At 39.8% G+C, this 24231-nt stretch overlaps 1 protein-coding gene across 1 annotated transcript in view; it reads right to left on the reverse strand.

Moving 5' to 3' along the window:
* Positions 1-631: 631 nt before the first annotated feature.
* The window catches only part of FBXL13 (F-box and leucine rich repeat protein 13), a 152803-nt gene continuing 129203 nt past the window's right edge, over positions 632-24231 (reverse strand). The window contains 4 exon segments of the mRNA XM_008151323.3: positions 632-896; positions 899-1013; positions 6604-6767; positions 10062-10196. Coding sequence (XP_008149545.3) covers positions 822-896; positions 899-1013; positions 6604-6767; positions 10062-10196 — 489 coding nt within the window. The 3' untranslated portion in view covers positions 632-821.

Here is a 24231-nt window from a genome sequence, read left to right on the forward strand (position 1 = left end):
TGCAGGGACATTCTTTCTATTCACAGATAGTTCCTGCTTCAATTTAATTTGCTCCTAGCAGTTAAGTCAGATGTTGAGATGAGTCGGTCAATTGGCATTTAGTTCTGTCTTGTTGTTAAGTATCTGGAAACCATAAGAAAGACTTGTTTCCTCTAAAAATTTATGTTGCCCACCTGCCATGGCTCAGTGGTTGAGCCTCAACCTATGAACCAGGAGGTGTCATGGTTTGGTTCCTGGTCAGGGCACATACCTGGGTTGCAGGCTCGATCCCCAGTGTGGGGTGTGTGGGAGGCAGCGGATCAATGATGATTCTCATGATTGATGTTTCTCTCCCTCTCCTTTCCTCTCTGAAATAAAAATGTATTTTTTTAAAAGTGTATGTTTATGTTTTTTACAATAAAGCTGCACAGATCCTTAAAGTCATTTGCCCTGGCTCCATCTCTTTCTCTGATTTATAAGGTCACCTCTGCTTCCTTTTCTAAAGAAAAGCTTCTAAATTTCTTGTCAAAAAATATTACATATCTCAGTGTTGTTTCATATAACTGTAACCTCAGATTTAATAATCTCATCAAACTGTTAGTTTGATTAAGGTAAATTTACATGGAAAATTTATATAGTAGCAATACTTGATTTGACTTTTTAAAAATCATGATTATTAGACAGAAGATTTAATGATGTATTTAAAAACATTTATAGTTGGAGTAAGAATCAGGAGATGATTTGCTGCTGTTTATACAATTGAGATCCAGCTAATAAAAATATTTGCATCAAATGAAATCACCAAATTCTAGATTTTTTTGTTCTTCTGTTTGAGTTGAAGGTTATACTATTTCCTCTTCACTATTGTATGTTGACTCTTTCACTGTCAATTCTCTATCTTTAAGTGGTGTTACATCCCGTCGCTGCTGCTTTCTGTTACATGCTTGCCTTCATCATCATAGCTAGACCAAACTGGAGTTTCAGTTGGGCTGTATTCCTGCTGAACTATAGATGACATTTTCATAGCTGCCTCCCTGCAATAACAGTGATTAGCATTAGCTAGTTGGCAGAAATTGCCAGTGCAGATTTTTCAAACTAAATCAAAGTTGGAGTTAAAAAACTCACCATCAGGAGTTGAATTCACTTTTCACAGCTTTCTTGCCTTCCTGAGGGGGAGGGTATGGATAATTGTGCTAATAATCAGGATCCCAAAGCTTAAATAGCTCAGTGGCACTCTAGGTTAGCCAGTTCAAAGATTAAGAGCACAGTGAATGGGTCATGAAATTGCATGGCCATGGAGTAGGAATACTGAGAGCACTCTATAGTGCTCTTAGTGAGCTCTCTGCCTGCCATTTCCAGTCTTAGATTAGCAGAACCCTTTCCAGCCAATCTGTGAAGGCTGAACAGGAACTCCTAACCCAAAGTCTGCAGATCTCTGTTGGATACATGGATGAGTTTCAAGGAGGTCCATGAACTCTTGGAAAATTTATGCAGTTTGTATCTTAATAAACCTTTTTTTCTGAGGAGAGAGTTTGTGACTTTCCTCAAATTCTCAAAGGTGTCTATGACCAAAATGATTAAAAATACTAGTACTATCTTTCTTAGGAGGCAGAAAGGAAGGAAGCAAAGAGGACATGTAAAAATTGTTCTGGACTCGCAATTCCAATATGAGGGTGTGTATGTTGTTGGGAGGTTCCCCCATACCACCAAGCAATTATTGGATACCAACCTAGGTGTCCTGCAATTCAACTCAATTATGATACTATCTACCCAGAGTTAGCATCAGATTCCACAGGTTAAGGGCTCAGTCCCACAAGACCACCCTTCACTTCAGACACTAATTGCAAGTCCAGGTTGTCACCTGGGCTTCCGACCAACTGGCTATATAGAGCAAAGGTTCCAGTGACCTCCTCATTGGGTTGGATTGATTTGCCATAGCTGCTCACAGAACTCAGAGATACTTTACTTACCTGATCACCAGTTTATTATAGAGGATATAACTCAGGAACAGCCAAATGTAAGAGATACATAAGGCAAGGTATGGGAGGAAAGGCCAAAGAGTACCCATGCCCTCGTCAGTTATGCCCAAATCTCCATGCATTCACCAACTCCGAAGCTTTCTGAACTCTGTTTTTTATGAAAACTTCAATGATCTAGCTATGATTTACTAAATCTGTAGCCATTGGTGATTGATTCAGCCTCCAGCCCCTCTTCCCTCCTGTTAAATCAGTCCCACCCCTCTCTTTAAATGTTGGTTCCCCAGGCATTTAGGTACTTTCCAAAAGTCACCTTATTAACATAAACCCAATTGTGGTGGGAATAGGCTTGTTATGAATAACAAGATACCCATTTCACCTTTATGACTGAAATAATTTCAGGAATTGAGGCCATAATAGGGGTGAGTCTCTACTTCTTGTTGATAGGGACAGCTGGGTTTGGTGGTAGAAAACAAAAGTGGTCTTTTGGCTATCCTGGCCCAGAGAAAGGAGTTTTCCATATACTAGAATTTTGCATAAGGTTTTGGGGCCAACAGTTTTCTTTGCATATTTTTTTATCTAGTGACCTGGCAAGAGGGGTGAGGAATCAAAAGCAGGGTTTGGATATTAATAGATATCTTGGGTCTTCTTGATTAAACACTATATTTAATACACTTGAACATTCCATACCAGATTAGATTCAGCAAGGCCCTTGCCAGAAAGTCTCCATTCATCTAGTTAAAATCCCAATTATTAGAAGTTCAAAATGTTCTCAAAGAGTGATTGGAAAAATAAAATCAAAAGATTAGAAGCTAACTCCTTTGTGTAATATGTTATTCACTACCACCTGCCCAAATTTGGTTGTTTAATTGTATGACAGAGTTGGCAGAGACTCCTAGGACCTAATATCCATAGCAGTCTTCTCCAGACCTATCGGGAAGGATTGAGTCACCATTCCTCTTCAAAATTTTTCAAGGACCTGCCCTCTTTAATCTGACCCAGCTTCAGTTGGCTGTCTGACCCACTCCCTCCCTGTAGTCCTGGGCCCAGAGGGAGTACCTATTTTACAAGTTTTTGTTTTAATTTCATTTTAATACACACAGCCTTGGATCAGAAACCATTTTCTTCCTTAGACCTCAAGTGACCAATTTTCATGCCAGGCTTGCTTAATTAAGGAAGTTCTCTGAGCCCTGGCTGGTTTTGGCTCAGTTGGAGCACTGTCCTGTGCACTGAAGGGTTCTGGGTTCAATTCTGGTCAGGACACATACCCACGTTTCAGGTTTGATACCTGGTTGGGGCATGTGCTGGAGGCAACCAGTCGATGTTTCTCAGACCACTGTTTTTCCCTTCCTCACTCTAGAATCAATGAAAAACATATCCTTGGGTGAGGATTTAAAAAAAAAAAAAGTTCTCTGAGATAAATCTACATGCATAGAACACATTATGCACTCTATACTTTGATAATATTATTTATTTTTCTAGCTTGCAGAAAAGAATCTCATCTTCAGGGATTAGTCAAGAATTCTCATTTTGAACACTCCAAAAGGTTACTTCTTCAGGTCAGTTAAAATAATTGCACATGTTTACTCTCAGTCAATAGGAAAAACTGAACGATGGAGCAGATAACTTCTTTCTGTTTAAAAACTTACAGGGTAGACACCCTAGGCCTTCTACCTTTAAAAATTGCTTATTTAAAACAAAATCAGAAATGAAAGAGGCCAAATAACAACAGACCCCACAGAAATACAAAGGATTGTAAAAAAAAAAAAAAATACTATGAACAACTCCATTCCAACTACCTTGAAGAAATGGACCTATTCCTAGAAAAATACAACCTTCCAAAACTCAATCAGGAAAAATAAAAAAAATATGAATAGGCCGATAACTATGAAGGAAATTGAAGCAGTAATCAAAAAACTTGCAGCAAATAAAAGCCCTGGGCCAGATGGCTTCACAGGGGAGTTTTACCAAACATTCAAGGAAGAACTAAAACCAATCCTCAGACTATTCCTCAAAAGAGAAAGGAACACTTCCAAGCTCTTTCTATGAAGCCAGCATCACTCTAATCCCAAAACCAGATAAAGACAATACAAAGAAAGAGAATTACAGGCCAATACCCCTCATGAACATAGATGCTAAAATCCTCAACAAAATCCTGGCAAATCAGATCCAGCAATACATTAGAAAGATCATACACCATGACCAAGTGGGATTTATCTCAGGGATGCAAGGATGGTACAAATATCCACAAATCAATAAACGTGATACATCACAAACAAATTGAGAGATAAAAACCATATAATCATATCAATTGATGCAGAAAAGGCATTTAACAAATTCCAACACTCTTTCTTGTTAAAAACTCTCAGCAAAGTGGGAATAGAGGGTTCATACCTCAACATAATAAAAGCCTTGTATGACAAATCTACAGCCAACATCATACTCCATGGGCAAAAACTAAAACCATTTCCCCTAATAATAGGAACAAGACAAGGATGCCCACTCTCACCACTCCTGTTTGACATAGTACTGGAAGTGCAGACAAGAAGTAGAAATAAAAGGCATCCAAATTGGAAAAGAAGTAAAACTGTCATTATTCACAGATGACATGATATTGTACATAAAAAACCCTGAAGACACCATCAAAAAACTACTAGATTTAATAAATGAATTTGGCAATGTAGCAGGATACAAAATTAACACCCAGAAATCTATGGCTTTTTTATACACCAATAAAGAACTCACAGAAAGAGAAACAAACAAACAAAAATCCCACTTACCATTGCATCAAAAAAATTAAGATATCTAGGAATAAATTTAAGGAGGTAAAAGACCTGTACTCGGAAAACTACAGGACATTGAAAAAAGAGATAGAGGAAGACATAAACAAATGGAAGAACATACTGTGTTCATGGATTAGTACAGAATCACCATCATTAAAATTCCATACTACTCAAAGCAATCTATAGATTTAATGCAATCCCCATTAAAATACCAATGGCATATTTCACAGACCTAGAACTAACTCCAAAAATTCATATGGAATAAAAAAAGACCCTGAATAGCTGCAGCAATCTTAAGGAAGAAGAATGAAGTTGGAAGGATAGCAATACCAGATATCAAGCTATATTACAAAGCCACTGTTCTCAAGAACAGCCATATAGACCAATGAAACCGAACAGCGAACCCAGAAATAGACCCAAGCCACTATGCTCAATTAATATTTGACAATAGGAGGCAAGAGCATACAATGGAGTCAAGACAGTGTCTTCAATAAATGGTGTTGGGAAAATTGGACAGATACATGCAAAAAAGGAAAAAGAAACTAGACCACCAACTTACACCATACACAAAAATAAACTCAAAATGGGTAAGGGACTTAAACATAAGACAGGAAACTATAAAAAATCTTAGAAGACTCCATAGAGAGCAAAATATCAGACATATGTCGTAGCAATATCTTTACTGATACAGCTCCTAGGGCAATGGAAACTAAGGAGAAAATAAACAAGTGGGACTACATCAAAATAAAAAGCTTCTGCACAACAAAAGAAACCATCAACAAAACAACAAGAAAGCCTACTGCATCGGAGAACATATTTGCCAATGTTATATCCGATGAGGGCCTAATCCCAAAATTTATAGGGAACTCATACATCTTAACAAATGAAGATAAATAGTCCAATAAAAAAATGGGCAAAGGACTTAAATAGAACTCTTTAAAAGTGGACATACAGAAGGCCAAGAGACACATGAAAACATGCTCAAAGTCACTGATCATCCAAGAGATGCAAATCAAAACAACAATGAGATACCATCTCACACCCATCAGAATGGCTATCATCAACAAATGACAAGTGCTGGTGAGGATGTGGAGAAAAGGGAACCCTCATGCACTGCTGGTGGAAATGCAGACTGGTGCAGCCACTGTGAAGAACAGTATGGAGTTTCCTTAGAAAATTAAAAATGGAACTCCCATTTTACCCAGTAACCCCACGTCTAGGAATATATCCCAAGAAATCAGAAATACCAGTCAGAAAGGACATCTGCACAACTTACAATAGTAAGATTTGGAAACAAAACAAAAAAAAAATTGCTTATTTACCCCACTGTTATTTCATTGGAAACATTTTGCAAATTGAGGGAACAGGCATTTGGCCAATAATAGTCAAGTCAGAATACTCTGCACTTGTATTATAGGAAGCCCCTAGTTAAATGAATGGCAACTGTCAAGCAAATTACTTTGGGAATTATGGAGCTTAGGATACCTGTTAGCAATTTATATTTAACTGGGAGCTGGTTTAAGCCGATTATTTTCTTAACCCCTAGGGGAAAGTAACTGAATGGAAATTTTTTGAGAGATGAGTAGAGGGAGAGCTAGGGATCATCATTTGGATATCTGCAAGGTCAAGGACGGAGAAGTGCTTAAAAGTAGATGATCTACTGGGACAGGGATATAAAACCACAAAGACCATTTTATAAGGGAGCTTCCCTTGATGCAGTTCAAAATGTTGGCTTCAATTAGGCAAAAAATAAAATGAAACTTTCTAAGTCTGAAAGGTACTATGTATCACAAATGCCGTAGTCACATATTCTGTTTTCTCGGAAAGTAGTTCTCGAAGCTTCTCATAGTCAGGTGAATATTTACCTGGAAATAAGTCTGCAGTTTTGCATCTTAAGGATCCGGAGCTGTTGGCAGCCTATCTGAAGAAACTGAAATATTTCGTCAGTAAGCAGGTCACAGCCAGAAATATCCAAAATGTGCAGGTAATGGCATTTTGCTGATAACATCTCCATTGCTAAGTCAGTAATCTGAACACACAGCCAAATAAGTACAGATTATTGTGATGAACTTCATCCCAGGGAAGAATAGTGTACTAGTCAGTTTGGGCTGCTATAACAAAATACCATAAACTGGGTAAATTTAACAATAGACATTTATCTCGCACAGTTCTGGAGGCTGAGAAGTCTAAGATCAAGGTGCCCACAGATTCGGTGTGTAGTGAGGGCCCTCTTCTCGGTTTGCAGATAGCTACCTTCTTGTATCCTCACATGGCAGACAGCTCCCATTTCTTCCTCTTCCGATAATTCTTCATGGTGGCTTCACCCTTTTTAATTACTTCCCAAAGCCTAACTTCCTCATACCATCACATTGGGGATGAGGATTTCAACATGAATTTTGAGAGAACACAAATATTTGGGGGGAAGGACACAAATTTTTAGTCCCTAACCAACAGGACACTTGTAGATTCTCTTTAATCAGCTTGCCACATGGTAGGTCTATAACTCTCATGTTAGTGATTTAACTGTTTTCAGACCAATAAAATATATATTTCAAGTGGCACCAACAGAATTTGTGATCTTGCTATTCTTTTTAGAGATCTCTTGTTTGGATGGGAAACTTCAACAAAATTTCCTTAGTAATAATACCTGTTACATCAATATATGTAAGTTATTAATGCTGCAGCAGTGAGTTTTATAACAGCACATGTTACAGAACTCTAAAATTAACAGAACTCTAAAAGTTAACCTGTAGACGGTCAGATTGCTATGAGAAGGGGTCTGGACACTGCTGATGGTTTGCATGGGAAGTAGCATGGTTCTGAAAAAGGACAAGTAAGTGAGACAGACGTTTGCAGGGAGCCGGAGAAAGAAGAGCAGAAGCCACAGACACTACATGAATCTCAGATAAATTCTGCTGAGGGCTCCAACATCTGGAAAGTTTGCCCAGATGTTTTGCAGAAATAATTCAACTCCACTTCTTAGATTATTTCACTTAGGATCTAGCTTTTGAATTTGTAATTGAACTGAGACTTGCTGCAGAATCAACTAGATTACTCTCCAAAGGAATGTTTGGTCCAACTGGATTTAATTTCTTACTTTAAATGTTTGAACATTCTAAAACATACATAAGGCTTGACTTTTGTTTTTAACATAAAGTTGAGAGAATTATGCGGAAAAACCATTCAATTGAAATGTACACTTTTTAAGTTCGGAAAAATAGATGTCATTGTCTAAGCCTGCCCTTTTTCCAGAACAAGCTCAGGACCAAGGTTTACCATTGCAACTGATTCTCACAAAAACGCCTTCAGACATTCCTATCATACTATGTGGGTCTCTGATGGTCTGATGTTAGTGTGTGTGTTGGGGGAGGGTGGGGGTTGGCGGGGGAGCCCTCAGAAATGTCGTGGAAAGGAAAGAAAAAGAGCTCATAGAAAAGTCCAGAACAGGTGGAGTTAAGAGTGCTAGGTTTTATTGATACTGGGGGAACTGAAAAGGAGTCCATCACTTCCTGTAGACCAGAAACTCAAGACATCCAATAACTGAGGTGATGTCCAGACTTATGGGGGCTGGGAACTAGAGGCAGAGATGACTGGCTACATTCTTAACTCCCAAATACAAGGTCCTACTCTGAGTCCTGTTGAACAGAGGTTATTCCGATTTCAGTGCTGGGTAGGACAAGGTCACAGGACTACTTACTGATCTAAGAAGTAAGCTAGCTGCAAGGAAAAGCTGGCCTTCCAGGAGATGGATAAGGTGACCATTCAAGATTAACTTTTGGGCCTTTGGGAAACCTAGTTTAGAATGATGAGCCAGACACTGAAGTGTTTTATGGCCCATCAAAAGAAATATCGGTGGAATATATTAGACTAGACCGTGGAATATATTAGACTAGACCATAGCCCTATGGTTTGGGGTGAGGAATATTTAGATTGGCCCAAATTATGGTCACCACATTTTCTGAATCAGGATAGTCATTTGACCTGCATAATTGGTAAAGCTAAACCCTTCTCCCTTACACTGAGGTTCTGAAATAATCAACTCCCCTTTTTCTCACCCTAGATCTTTGAGGTAGAGTGATTCATTTCATAATATGTTATTTGTGTAACATCCTTCTTAGTTTCTAGGCTGCAGGACAGTGGAGTTTGGGCTGCTCCCCGCAGGCCTGAGCCTTTGAGACACCGGTGACAGGTGGAGTACACTGCAGACTCCAGACCTGCTTATGTTGATGGTGGACTGTTGATTTAGTATTCAAAGCTATCTCTGGTCTGCTAAATTAGTCCAGCTATTTTCAGGCTCCCAAATTGTGTTGCTCTTGTCTCTTCTCCTGTTTCCCCTATCAACGTGGGCCCTCACCCTTCTTTTGCAGTTTTAGTAACGTTTCAAGAGGACACAGAACTATATCTGTATACTCAATCTGCCATATTAATCCAGAAGCACAAATCTCTATTTCTTGACATAGTATATTAAGAGAAAAAAGTAGGTTACAATGTATTTTGGAAAATATGATTGTGTTCTTTAAAAATATACATAACACAAACCTATAACTTTTTCTAATTTCTTTGTACATAGAAAAAATATACAAGAATAAGTATAAAATACCAACAATGGTTATGTCTGGATGGTGGTACAACAATGAATTTTTACTCTCTCCTTTATGCTTTTATATGTTATCCAAATATTTTACAATGAGTATATATTTCTTTTATAAACAGATGTAAAGAAAAAATGTCAAACACTTGAAGTTATATTGGAACATTAACAGGCCCACCTGAGGAATTCTATATGGAATTATGCCTTTGTTTGACATACTATTTACTTTCAGGGCCCATATTCAGTGAAGTTACATGGTATAAATTTTTATATTTTTGTTCAGAAGAGATGCAAATTATTTTTGTCTGGTAGAAACTATAATTCCAAGGTTATGGATTGATTATCTTATACTCATTAACCAATTTCAAATCTTCACTCAATAATCAGATCTCAACATTCTTTCTTCAGTTCCGATAAGTGCTCAGTTCAACCAATGCTCTAGGAACTGGCTTTACCATTTTGTTGGTTCTCTTATTAATTAAATAAATCTTTGACACATTTTTAATATTTGTGTGAGGATTGTTTTTAACTTTATGAAAATTCTATTGTAACACAAATGAAATCATAAAGCTATTTCCAATTTAGGGCGGGGGGGGGGAGAATCTAATGAATACCTCAGACATGGCTAAGAAAAATAAGTCCTGTGGTGAGTCCACCTCTCACTTCTACCCTGCCTGAGTTTTTTAATAGCGCTTCAGTTTGATATTTCTGAGCTCTGACTTCTGCACATACCTTTGTACAGCCAGCAATGCTGAGAAATGTGAGTTTAAGGCAATAAATGGACAGTGTTGTAATAAACTCATCTGTTAGTTGGGTACAATAAGAAACATCCAAGTGTTCCAAGATTTGTGAGACTTTGCAGAATACCTGCAAGAGATTCCAAAGTCAAAGGTTTTTTTCTTTTCCTTAGTCTTTATTCAAATGTTATATACATATACAGCCTTCTTACCCATAGCAGTTTACCTAGTATGCATTTCAGTCCCTGAAATACAGATGTGTTACATCTTGTTGGGGTGGGGCGGGGGGAGAGAGAAGAAAAAAGCCATTACATCCAAAAATTATTTACAACAAAAGATATTCACACAGTAGCTTAATATCTTAGTAGTATTCAAATTCCTGATAATAGATTTTGGTTTTCTTGAAGTTAGCGCTAATGATATTTTACCTGCATAGTCAGCAATTATTAGCGTTATATTCAGCCAAGTGAGTGGATGAACAGAAATCTGGAGGTGGGAATTAGATGGCAAACACTCTAGGGCTGATAGTATAATATAATGGAAAGAACACAGTCTTTGGTATTAGGCAGACCTGAATTGTAATTCCATTTCCACTACCCATTAGTATAGATCTTTCTGAGCCTCATTTTTCTCTTAAAACTAGAGGCCCAGTGCACAAAATTCATGCATGGGTAGGGTCCCAAGCCTGGCCAGTGATCAGGGACGATCTGTGGGGTGACTGGTGGGGGTTCAGGGGACCCCCGCTGGCACCCACCTTGGCTGGCCTGGTGCCGCCTGCTCACCAGCCCCTCTTCCTGCTGCTGCCACAGCCAGTCGCCTGCCTCTGCGGGGCAACTGGTGGGGTGATTGGGGGTGGGGGCAGCCCCAGCCCACTCACTGGCTGGCCCCATCCCCCGATCGCCCTGCCGCCACCAGTCGCCTGCCTCTGCGGGGCGACTGGTGGGGCAATCGGGGAGGGGGCTGCTGGCACCCGCCTTGGCTGGCCTGGGGCCTACAGGCTGGGGGCAGCTCCTGCATTAAGTGTCTGCTCCCTGATGGTCAGTGTGCATCATAGCGACCAGTCATTCCGCCATTCCGTCAATTTGCATGTTAGGCTTTTATTACATGGGATTAGGGAAAACACAGTTGTCCTCCAGTATCCACAGGAGATTAGTTCCAGGACCCCAGTGTATTTCCAAATCCGGGGGTGCTCCAATCCCTTAGTTGACCCTCTGTATCTGTGGTTCTGAATCTGCCAATTTTAACATCAACCCTTCTAGAACTGTTCTGTAATGCCAAAATATTCATCTGAAATTTCTAGGGCTAGTAAAGGCCTGGAAATCATTGGCATTTCTTCCCTTTATGTCAGTGGTTCTTAATTTTCATTCTCTCTCTTCAGTGAAAAAAAGAAAGAAAAACACACAATAGAACTGAGTGATAATTAGCATCCACAAGGAAATAACAGTCAAAAGTTTACAACTCAGCAGTTATACAAGAAAAAAATGACCCACAAAATAAACCTGGCAGTAATTGTAAAAATATCTGAGTAGGTCAAGATGAGTAGAAATTGGAAACCAAGTTTCTAATTCAAGATACTTAAACTGTATTTATAAGAAAACTAGGGGCCCAGTGCATGAATTCATGCACCTTGAAAGGAACTGTGCCTCAAGGCTGCGGTGGGCACAGGGGTTGGTCTCGGTCCATCCTTCGTGCCCCCGCCCGGCCCCTCCCACCACAGCCCCCAGTCCCCTATCTCCTGGCAGCCCAGCTCCTACTGCCACCACTCCCACATGCTGATGGCGCTGGCTCCACTCACACCTGCTGATGGCACAGAGTGAATGGGGCCAGCACCTGCAGCGGGTGTGAGTGGGGCTGGCGCTGTCAGCACGTGGGAGTGGTGGCTGCTACCCCAATCGCCCCTCAGGAACAGGGGGAGGTGGAGAAGCCCTCAGGGGCAATCAAGGCCAGCAGCCACCGCTCGCACCCACTGATGGAGCTGAGTGACTGGGACCGGAGCCAGGTGCCAGCAGTGGGTGCAAGCACCGGGCAGGACCATAGCACGCGGGAGCAAAGAATTTTCAATAACCACCAGAGGCTCGCCCCAATGATAGCAACTGGCACCCTGCCTTGGTCTGGTGCCCCTGCTCACCTGCTCCACCTTCCCGAAGCGGCCAAAGCTCGCCACGTTCCACACTCACCCCCCAGTGGTCAGCACATGTCCTAGTGACCAGATGTTTGGTTATTCCGCTGTTTGGTCTATTTGCATATTAGGGTTTTATATATATAGATCCCCTCCCCCAATTTGTAAAAATTACAACTAACAACATGTGCTCATCACTCTAGAGATGTTTGCCTCATTGTGAAGCAGCTCAGATTCTTAGAGTACTAAGTTGGAGACCTCAGTAAATGGTTACCATTAATTTTAGCTTTATTGGGTTTTAATAACCCTAATGGGTTATTTGTAATGCATTCCTTGTTTTATATGTAAAAATGGATGTCCTGGGGCTTCATGTCATTTCCTCTCAGAACTAAGAGAAGGACCTAACTCCAGAGGTACAGCCACCAGTGGGGGCTTCCCTCTTACTGAGTATGCCAGTTTCCCCTCGTTTTAACCCTAGGGGAGATTGGAAAGAATTAGTCAATTATTTTCTTTATCAAGTTAATAGAGGGAGCCGAAACCGGTTTGGCTCAGTGGATAGAGTGTTGGTCTGCGGACTGAAGTTAATAGAGGGAAATTTTCCAGGAGAGTCAGTTAAGCATAGTAGATAAAGCTAGAATTATGGCATCTGGTAGAGTGGGGCTAGAAGCCTAATTCTGCTGGTATGTGGGTTTACTGAAACTCTTTGAGCCACAGTGTCCTTTGGTAAAATAATCATGATAACACCTATATCAAAGCACAATTGTGCAGATTATATGAAATAAGACCTGATATGGTTCCTAGCACAAAGTAGATTCTCATCCAGCTACCTATAAAATTTTATGTACACTGTTATTTGAGAGGCAATATAGCATACTGTTAGTGCTTGACACATAGTAAGCACTCAGGAAATGTTAACTATTGTTGGGATTTGCATATGACACCAATAATAATAAAAGTGCATATTTGTATTGTACTTTTAGGAAAACTCAATGATATTACTTATTTAACCCTAAATCATTATCTTTGCCTGACCACAACAACCAACAATGACTCCTTCTTTCTCTGACCTCATGCAGAATTTTTTCAACTCATTTGGTACTTATAGTACTTGATTGATTCCTGTTTTGTAGCTTTGTATGGAGATCTGTCTTTAGCAACTAAGTGACATCAAAAATTGGAAGGAGCACCTTGTCAGGAAATAGTGAGTTCTCTGTTATTAGAGACAATCAAGTAGAGAGGCCACACCCACAGTGGTGCAGAAGGGAGTCTAGCTTTGAAGGATTGAGATTAGTGGTCTCCAATCTCAACTTGGAGACTAACATTTTTCAATGAGAATGCAATAAGTCTCTCAAAAGTACTACCTGAAACTCTGCTGGTTTTTTAATACCATTTTCATAAGCATCATATTTACAACTAGTGGCCCAGCGCATGAAATTGTGCGCGGGTAGGGTCCCTAGGCCTAGCCTGCAATCAGGGCCATCTTCCGCCCACTCACCAGTCCCCAGTCCCGCCCCACCACCGCCCACCCTGGTTCCCCATGGTTCCCCGTTCACCATCCAGCGATCGGAGCATGCAGGCAGGAGGGAGGGACCAAGAGGTTGGCCATTCCATCTGCTTGCCAGTCCCCAGTCCCGCCTGCCACTGCCACCCACCCCGGTTCCCTGTAGTTCCCTGTTTGCCATCCGGCAATGGGAGCCTGCAGGCTGGGGGGAGGAACCAAGAGGTCTGCCTTCTGCCCACTTGCCAGTCCCCAGTCCTGCCCCACCACCACCCACCCCAGGTCCCCCGTGGCTCCCCATTGGCCATCCAGCAATTGGAGCCTATGGGCTGGGGGGAGGGGCCGAGAGGTGGTCAGTGCACCTCATAGCGACTGGTCGATCGGTTGTTCTGGTCGTTACACCATTATGGTCGCTGGCCTTTTATTATATAGGATAGGATACAGTAGATTCTCAATAAATACTAGTTGGTTGATCAATCTTGATGTGTCTTCAAAGATATAAAGAGTTCTGTTTTAATAATACAGGAATTCTTATGTTTCAAGGAGTAGGATAACATTGCTTTCTACTTAGAGAATTGATAGTCTTCAATGAACCAGAGAAAATTTAAAACAAAAAGGAATATTTAAACAATAAGAATAATTTATGAAGACATGAAACAAGCTTTAAAGGGAGATTCAAGACTCAGTGTCTGAAAATCCTCTTTGGTGGCATCTCCCAATGTCTTGGGCTGCTTGAATCAGTTATGCATTAAGCCTTTTTTTTTTTTAACCTTTTGCACTCGGATGTCGAGTGTGACTCGACACGGTTAGCATTGGTAGCAGGAATCAAGAAAAAAGCAAGCGAGTGCAAAGGGTTAAAGCTCTAATATTCTTTGAAGCTGAACTTTCTCAGAGTTTTAAATTAAGCAATAATGCAAAAATGATTAAAAAGTCTTTGATGCTTTCATGGTAGCATTCTCATCCATGGAAAAATCTGAGACAAAAAGATTGGTGTAAGGCTTTATGCGTGGCATAAATCAGTGCAGATCCGAGAAATAAGTGAGAACTTTCTCTCTCATATTCATATTTTCCTTTAGAGACATGTAAGTCATATTAAGTACTTAAGTCTACAGGCATGTTTCAACATAATCACTCATTAAATTCCATTTCTCCCCTACAGATAAGATTATTATATACTTTTCTGGCTCCAGTGGTGCAGAATCGTACATGTACCAGTACTGTTGGTATTATTTTCTTGGAAAGTGGTAGGCTAAGCTTCTTCCAAATCAAAATCCTTTATAATGAAGATGGAGAGAAAAGGCAAAAATTATCAAGTGTAGACCAGCTGTTGAGGCTCAATGGTTGAGTATTGACCCATGAACCAAGAGGTTGCCATTTAGATTCCTGGTCAGGGCACATGCCTGGATTGCAGACTCAATCTCCAGTAGTGGGTGTGCAGGAGGCAGCCGATCAATGTTTCTTTCACATCCATGTTTCTGTCTCTCTATCCTTCTCTCTTCCTCTCTCTCTCAAATCAATAAAAACATATATTTTTAAAAATTATCAAGTTTGGCTCCCATCACACATATCACTCAATTTTGCTGTGGGTTAACAACCTTGAAGAAAACTTCCAAATCTCTTAGTGAGTTAAATCGTTTTTTCTCTGTACCTTCTGGGCTGAGTCAGTGTGTGTGTGTGTGTGGGGGGGGGTTAATAACTGCATTCCTAAATTGGGTATGTAGTGGAGTCTGAGTTTCACTCACATTTACTGACTGTCACAATAATGTGCTTTTGCCAAAATCCTGATTTAAATCATCACAACAGGTGGCAGTTCCCAGCCTTACAAAAGCTCACCTAATGTTGCATACTTCGTGACACCATCTCTTGACTATTTGTCTCATTAGGTCTGATTAATTCTACCACAGTACCAAGTTTTGTGTGTGTGTGTGTGGGGGGGGGGGAGGTGTTTCATTATTGATAATTATGGGAAAATCTTGTACTGTCAAGAAACATTTTCTATAATTAAGACTATTATAGGCTGCCTCAAAGGCTAAAACACAACTTCCACAATTTTAAGTAATAAACTAAATTCAAAACTATAATTTCTTGGGCCTCCTATATTCCTCAAGGTGTAGTGCTCCACTTCACCAAAGACAGCCTTGTTCCCACTACTCATCAGAGCAGGAGGGAGTGGTGGCCTGAGCATACTGAGTTGGGAAATACGGGCCTTCCCACCAAAACCAAACGATGCAGAGCCTCTTCTCTTGGTGAGTTGCATTCTCACCCTCCAGAGAATTCAGGCTGAGAAAGGCTTAGCTAAGGCCCAACCTTGGAGGACCATGCTGCTTTTAACTATGGAGAGGTCTCTGAAAGGGGGAAAGGGCAAGGCCAAGGCCCCAAACAAATATTTCCAGATACTTTCATGATGAAATTTGTTACCAAGTGGTGATTCGGGAAATGAACATTAGCTTTAAGCCAGCTCAAAAGTGACTTATTTCATGAAGTTTTCCCCAATTCCTCTGGAAGAAATGCCTCTTCCAAATTCCTATAGCTTTTATTTCTTTTCTTTCTTCTTCTTCTTCTTCTTCTTCTTCTTCTTCTTCTTCTTCTTCTTCTTCTTCTTCTTCTTCTTCTTTTTTTTTTTTTTTTTTTTGGCTTCCTCACTTTCTACTTGTACTGTAGCTGTATCATTGTCTTACCTTCTACATTGACTATAGCTTCTTGAGAGCAAAATCTATATCTAATTTAACTTTGTGACCCCAATATCTATGATGCAGAAGAAGTTCAATGTGGGAAAGTGTCCAAAGGAATGAGAAATGCCTCTTAGCTCAGGAGGGAGAACGAGCTCCCACAGATCACTCTCAGAACACCAAGCCTGGTCCTTCCTTGCACTCTGTTTAATAATTGTCGGAGGCAGAGTAGGAGGATGGATGGTTAAGAGCAGAGAGTCTGGAGCACAGAGTAGGGTTGTTGGGAGGATTGAATGAGTTAATATGAATAAAGCAATTGAACAGTACCTAGCTCACAGTAAGCAGTCAATAAGTGGTAGCTAGTACTATTATTTTTATTCGCTGCTTCTCAGTGGCTATGATTGCCAAATTTCTAAAATCATGCACACCGTAGTAAAAATATTTTGAGCACATACTTTCAATAAACGTATATTAGTTTACTTGTAAATTATATAGACATACAACTATTTAAATATGTATTATATCTTATAAATCATATGTTGATGTCAGAAATGCCCAAACCTATAGAGAATTTTTGTAAGAGTTATTTGAGTCAAACTGACCACAGGCCAGGAAGCAAATGCTCCAGAGAAGGACAGTTTTGCAGTTTATGTATAAATTTAGAATTAAGCAAGGTACAGGATAGATAATGAGATTATGTGCTCCCTTGAGGGTGGCTATGCCTTTAAGGGGTCTGGAAAAGAGGATTATTTCTTCTGGCATTTCAAAACTGTGTTAACCTAGATGCACAAGAAAAATGGATAGTGCTTGCTTAAAAACCTTTTACTAAAGAAGTTATAGGCCTAGGATGTGACTACCCAGCATGACCTGCCCAGCTCAGAATTTATGATCAGATTGCCTGTGAGGTTACTTTTGCCCAGACTTATTATGAGCCCATTTTTCAACCATACATATAAGAACAAATAAAATGTCTGAGATAAAAATAAATCTAAATAGAAGTTCTCATATTTTCTTGTCACACTGAAATAGATTTTCTTACTCATTTGCCAAAGTAAATGTTTTCTCTGGAGATACCTACTCAACAGTACACCTTTGGTTGTCAGTAAACTTTGACAATTACTAGCTGCACCGACCCTGAGTATGTGATGAAAACAAGTGGATTACTTTTAAAATATGAAATGTGACAAATGCATAAAAAGACATCAAATGTGGGGAAATTAAAGAACAGAAAGGGTAAGCAGTGAAAGAGAATGTGTATTGGAAAGAAGACTAGGAAAAGAATGCAACAAAATATATTTAAATGATATTTTATAATTAGGATTTGTTGAAAAAAAATCCACAACCATTTAAGGTTTTAGACTTTATCTCCAAAATAAAAATGAGCCAGGGATGGACTATCCAAAAGCCAATCAAATATTTTTCTTGTGGCCTGTGGCATAATCCACATTTTCCATTTTTCTAAGATAAGTGAAACAAAAAGCTGTCCAGTGGCCCAGTTACCTGGTACTCCTCCAAAAGCCTCTGTGGGACAAGAAGGGCATGGAAATTACTTAAGCTATATTAACCAGCCTGAAAGAGCTGACGGGTTTCTAACTGCACAGCCAGCCACCCTACATTTTATATTTCTCATTCTTTACCAAGAAAATGGCAACTCAGAACTTTTACCCTAAGGACAAAGTCACACCATCCTTTCGTGACCTCTTCCGTTTAAGAATCTCTAGGAAATAATGAGTTCATGAACCACTGGTGCTGCTGCCTTGATCTTTCATTTGGGGACATGTAAAATACGAGATGATATCAAGGGAGCCTCCTGGTCAAGGGAGGGCCTGGAAACAGAAGTTGTGTCTGTGACCCTGAGCAGTTTACTTAACCTTGAGTTTCCTCATCTGAAGAGAATGAAAACAACTGTCTACCCATCTCACAGGCTTCTTGGAAGTTGAAAGGAAAATGTGTGTACTCGAAAAGCACTTGGCAGACATACAACCTATACACATGCCGGCTTTTGTCAGCAGTGGAACCAGACAAACCCTGGAACAATCTCATCTATAGTTTAAAAACCTGAGAATACCACCTCATCACCTTCAACACACTGAAGACATTGGGATGAGGCAATACCATACGCAGAATTTAAGTGGAATCTGATAAGAGAAGGTTATTAGAAATCATAACATGGAGAAATCACAGCTCCTGTGAGACATGCCACAGTAACTCAGTTCATATCAGGTGAGGCACAATGAGCAAAGCATGAAATATCAAAAACAGATTGGCCATTTGGGTTTAAGAAGCAAAAGAATTTATGATCAGATTGCCTGAGAGGTTCCTTTTCCCAGACTTATTATGAGCCCATTTACCCCATACTCTTATGTGGGTAAAAGTAGGATTCTGGTGTTTATTTTTCCTGCCTTTTTATTTTTGCCTTCAGACTATCTGACCGGTTTTATTGATCTCTTGGCAAGTTTTGTCTTACATAGGATAAACTAATGTCCCAGGGGCAGCTTCAAGGTTAGGAAAGGCTTCCCAAGGATTATCTCCCTTTTAACACGTTCTCTTTGGAGCTCTTTTCGTGAAAATAACAGATGTGCACATTCTTTCAGTGAGTCCATCAGTGCTTCAGTTGTCTGAGAATGGTTTTCCCCAGTGGGAGTGGGCAAGAAGCCAGGACTGGTGTGGGGTTTTCTTAAGAGTCAGCTATTTATCAGCCAAGAAAACATGGTACCCATGACTTCAGTATCCCTCAGAACCTTACAGACTGTGGGAAAAATGACAAGCCATCAAATCCCACATCCTTTGAAGTTTAGCAAATTTCTAATCCTACTGAATTGTCTCTGCAATTGGAAACACACTACTCTGAAAAGCAACAGAGGATAGCAAGCTTATTTCCTTTGTTCACAGCCTTTGAAGGGAAAATAATGTGTAGGTATCTGGGTAGGAGTTTGTCTGTGATTCTCAGTTGATTCCGGGTACTCTTAAGTGTATATTGTTCTATTATGAATTCTAGGAGACCATTCTTGGCATGGATAGCACAGATTTCTGTAACAAAGCTCTTACTTATTTCAGGTTTTGTGGGAGTTGCTTTTTCCTTAAGACACCAGATACCCATTTCTTAAGTCTACCAGAGGGATTCCTTATTTTCCTCAACCAAGACTATAAAATTATTCTGTACCTGGGACCTTCTGGGATCCTCATCACAGACAGTTTAGTCAATTAATTCCTAATAGTAACCTGGAGTATTGGAAAAGGTAAAGAATTTTCCTGAGCAGTGTGGCCAAGAGATAAAGTATCCAGACCTCCAGATGTCCCATCTCTCCATACAGGAGATTTCAGAGCATCCACCACCCCAAAGGCCAAGGATTAAGGCCATTTTTGGAAAGGAATCCTACGTGTGTTGCTTTAACTCTCCCTGGAGAAGAGGTGGAGTTATTGAAATCTCATGCTTTGACAATTCTTGAATGATTTAATCTTAGAAACCAAATAGAAATTCATGTTGGCTTTTTAAAAAGTGTTGCTATGTTGAGTCAACACATCATCCTTGGCATTATAAGTCAGTATGTGTCAAAGGCCTCTAAAGTCAATTGTGGTTAAGCACTAGGGGGTGAAGTCTATCAACTTATGAAATTAATTGTTCAGAATCTTGCGTAAACATTTTATAAATAGTCAGAAAAATTAGTGATTCAAAATAAGAGTTTAAAATCAGAAAAGAATCCCTGGAGAGTAATCCAGTTTTTGCTGTTTGGACAAGAATGAATTCAACATGAATGTTAGGGCAAGACATAAATCCAACTCTTCTTACACTCTAGAGAGAAATGTCCAGAACAGACTGGCCCTAGGCCGTTGTTGGGGAGGACTCAGGACTGTTGCTGAGTGAGGTGGGTACTCCTAGACCTTCTGACCTGAATGTCCATGTAGATTCCCCACAGTAATTATAAGGGTCTCAATTTTATAGTGCAGGTAGTCCAGGATACAGAACTGAGATCCCTGAACCCTTAGTTCCCATTCGGACTCAGTGTGGAGCAGACCCACATCTATAGAACTGCTTGACTTACTGAGCAGTACTGGGTCAGGCTGAAAGCCAAATAAATAGCAATAGATCTTGCTCTGCTGTTCTCCCAACTATGAAGTGACTCATGATTTGCCCCACACGGCCACCCTCCCTTATTCCTTGATCCATCTTCTCTACTTCCCCTTATATTTGTAAATCAAGATAAATCTGTTATTAAATTAAGGGTCAAATAAAAAGCAAAAATAAAAGTTTGCAACCCGAGAATGAATAAAAGAAGTTAAAACACAGTGAAGATTAAAGGAGAAGAGGAACTTGTTATCTCCTGTCCAAGCAGTTAAGGCAAGATTGAGGGTCTCAAAAAAGAGGGGACTCTGAAAGAACAATGAGGGAAGCAGAGGTTCTAGCATCTCTGCTGCTGCTTATACCCGATAAATAAAGTTTTTAGATACCTTTGTGATCATCAGAGAACATGACATTAACCCAGGCTACAACTAGGCTCTTAAAATTCCTCACTGATGCTATTTGCAAGGTATCAGTAAACCAGTTTGTGAAGAATACAAACTAGACAGAAAACACAGAAGAGTAGAAGAGGCTAAACTTCCACCACATACCTCTTATTTCTCACGTAATTATAAATATACCCACTGCATTCTGGTTGCGGGGCTTTAAAAAACAGATATCCTTATCTGTTAGAGATACTTTTTCATAATAAAAGATAAGAGGAGGCCATGTTAGAGTTTGAAGAACAATGACATTCTTGAAATTACCTATAAATAGAGAAAAAACAGGAACAAATTCCAACAGAGCTCCCTTAGCTTGCCTGCAGCCACCACACGCCTTTGGAGAGAGTGGGAGAGGGAATGCTTAAAAGACTTACACAAGTAGAGGGGTACAGAGAGCTTAGAGGAAGCACAGGGAAAATCACTCACAAGAAGAGAAAGTGCCACAATAAATGCCAAAATGCTGAATAGGACTTGGTAGTTCATAGCCCTGGCTACGTGACCTGGCTGTGGAAAGGGCTTGAAAATGAGGGTTCCACAAACTCCCAGGCAGGCAAGTCAGATGTCAGTAGATCATCCTTAACCATGTCTTCACCCCTGTCCGCATCCAAATTGTCAAGTCTCATGGGTTTTGCCACCTAAAAGTTCTCCATTGCATTCCCTTCTCTCCAACCTCACTGTTACTGCCCTTGTTCAAGCCACCATCCTCTCTCCTGTGGACGATAACAAAGACCTCTCAACTTATATTACCTTTAATCTAAATAGCTGTACACTCTCCCTCTGCCCTTATATCTAACTCTCATATATTTTTAAAAATCTTTATTGTTGAAAGTATTACATGTGTCCCCTTCTCCCCCACCCCTGCTCCCCATGGACCCCTTCTAGCCTGCCCCTGGCCTTTACCACCCTATTGTCTGTGTCCATGGGTTATGCATATATACACACAAGTTCTTTGGTTGATCTCTTCCTACCCACCCACCCCCACCTTCCCTCTGAGATTCCACAGTCTGTTCCATGCTTCTATGTCTTTGGATCTATTTTGTTCATCACTTTATTTTGTTCATTAGATTCACATATGAGTGAGATCATGTGATACTTGTCTTTCTCTCACTGGCTTATTTCACTTAGCATGATACTCTCCAGGTCCCTCCATGCTGTCTCAAAGGGTAAGAGATCCTTCTTTTTTACTGCTTCATAGTATTCCATGGTGTAAATGTACCACAGCTTTTTTTATCCACTCATCTACTGATGGGCACTTGGGCTGTTTCCAGATCTTAGTTATTGTAAATTGTGTTGCTATGAACATAGGGGTGCATACATTCTTTCTGATTGGTGTTTTGGGTCTCTTAGGATATATTTCTAGAAGTGAGATCACTGGGTCAAATGGGAGTTCCAATTTTAATTTTTTGAGGAAACTCCATACTATTTTTCATAATGGCTACATCAGTCTGCATTCCCACCAGCAGTGTACTAGTGTTTCCATTTCTCCACATCCTCGCCAGCACGTGTCATTTGTTGATTTGTTGATGGTAGCCATTCTGACAGGTGTGAGGTGGTACCTCATTGTCATTTTAATTTGCATCTCTCTGATGACCAGTGACTTTGAGCATTTTTTTCATATTTCTCTTGGCCCTCTGTATGTCTGCTTTGGAGAAGTGTCTATTGCCCATTTTTAAATTGGATTATTTCTCTTCCTTTTGTTAAGTTGTATGAGTTCCTTATATATTTAGATATTAACCCTTTATCAGATGTATCATTGCCAAATATGCTCTCCCATACAGTGGGCTCCCTTTTCATTTTGTTAATGGTTTCTTTTGCTGGGCAGAAGCTTTTTATTTTGATGTAGTTCCATTTGTTTACTTTCTCCTTAGTTTCCTTTGCCCTAGAAAATGTATCAGTAAACATATTGCTACAATAGATGTCTGAAATTTTGCTGCCTATGATTTCTTCTAGGATTTTTATGGTTTCACGACTTACATTTAAGTCTTTTATCCATTTTGAGTTCAATCTTGTATATGGTTTAAGTTGGTGGGCTAGTTTCAATTTTTTTGCATGTATCTGTCCAATTTTCCCAACACCATTTATTGAAGAGATTGTTTTGACTCCATTGTATGTTCTTGCCTCCTTTGTCAAATATTAATTGACTATAATGGCTTGGGTCACTTTGTGGGGTTTCTGTTCTGTCCCATTGATCTATATGCCTGTTCTTGTGCCAGTACCAGGCTGTCAGGGTTTTTTTGTTTGTTTTCTTGGTGTGTTTTTTTTAATCCTCACCCAAGGATATTTTTTCCCATTGATTTTTAGAGAGAGTGGAAGAGAGAGGAAAAGACAGAGTGAAACATTGATGTTAGAGAAACACATTGATTGGTTGCCTCCTGAATGAGCCCTGACCAGGTATGTGCCCTTGACCGGAATCAAACCTGGGACCCTTCAGTCTGCAGGCCTACGCTCTATCCACTGAGCCAAACTGGCTAGGGTATACCATACTGTTTCAATTACAGTAGCTTTGTAGTATAACTTAATATCTGGTATTGTGATCCCTCCAACTTTGTTCTTTCTTGAGAATGCTGCAGTTACTTGGGGTCTTTTTGGGTTCCATACACATTTTGGATTGTTTGTTCTAGATCTGTGAAATATGCCATTGGTATTTTTAATAGGGATTGCATTGAATCTGTAGATTGCTTTGGGTATTACGGCCATTTTAATGATGTTAATTCTACCAATCCATAAACATGCCAAAATGTGTGTCTTCAAGAGCACCAAATAATTTTAATTTAACATAATCATTGGATGTCTAATGTTCTAAGAAAAAAACTCAAGTTGAAGAAAGTAATGAAAACCAGACCCTAAAAAGTCGATACTGGGACTACACACACTCCATCAGCATGTGTTGTGGTTTTCAGTAAAACACTAAAATGAGGTAGTTCATGACTCTTGCAAAACCTAACCAGTGTAAAAAATGTTTGATTCCGCGTTTTTCTCACTAAATCATTATGTAAAATAAAAGTCTTCAATGTCTTATAATAAAAAGAGAATCTCCTATAGTTACCTTTTATAAATAACAAGAAAAAAATTCCTGACAAATTGTAGATAATTCGAACATCTCAATTTAATCACCTTATGTCACCCCATTCCTCTCTCTCTTGTAAATCTAGATAAGGAATTATGGAATTTACTTTGTGCATCACTTTCTCCTCCCCACCTCCTTTGTCTTGCTTATTTTGAAACTTAATAATTGGGCTGGAGGAGGCACAGCGGAGAAAGATTACCACATGCCTGGAAGTGTGAACCTTGGAAAGAGTAAAACTGGATAAAAGCCACCACACACACACACACACACACACACCAAAGGCAGGAAAAGGGGATAATAAGAGAAAAA

This window comes from Eptesicus fuscus, chromosome 14 (assembly GCF_027574615.1).
Source record: "Eptesicus fuscus isolate TK198812 chromosome 14, DD_ASM_mEF_20220401, whole genome shotgun sequence".
Classification (NCBI taxonomy): Eukaryota; Metazoa; Chordata; class Mammalia; order Chiroptera; family Vespertilionidae; genus Eptesicus; species Eptesicus fuscus.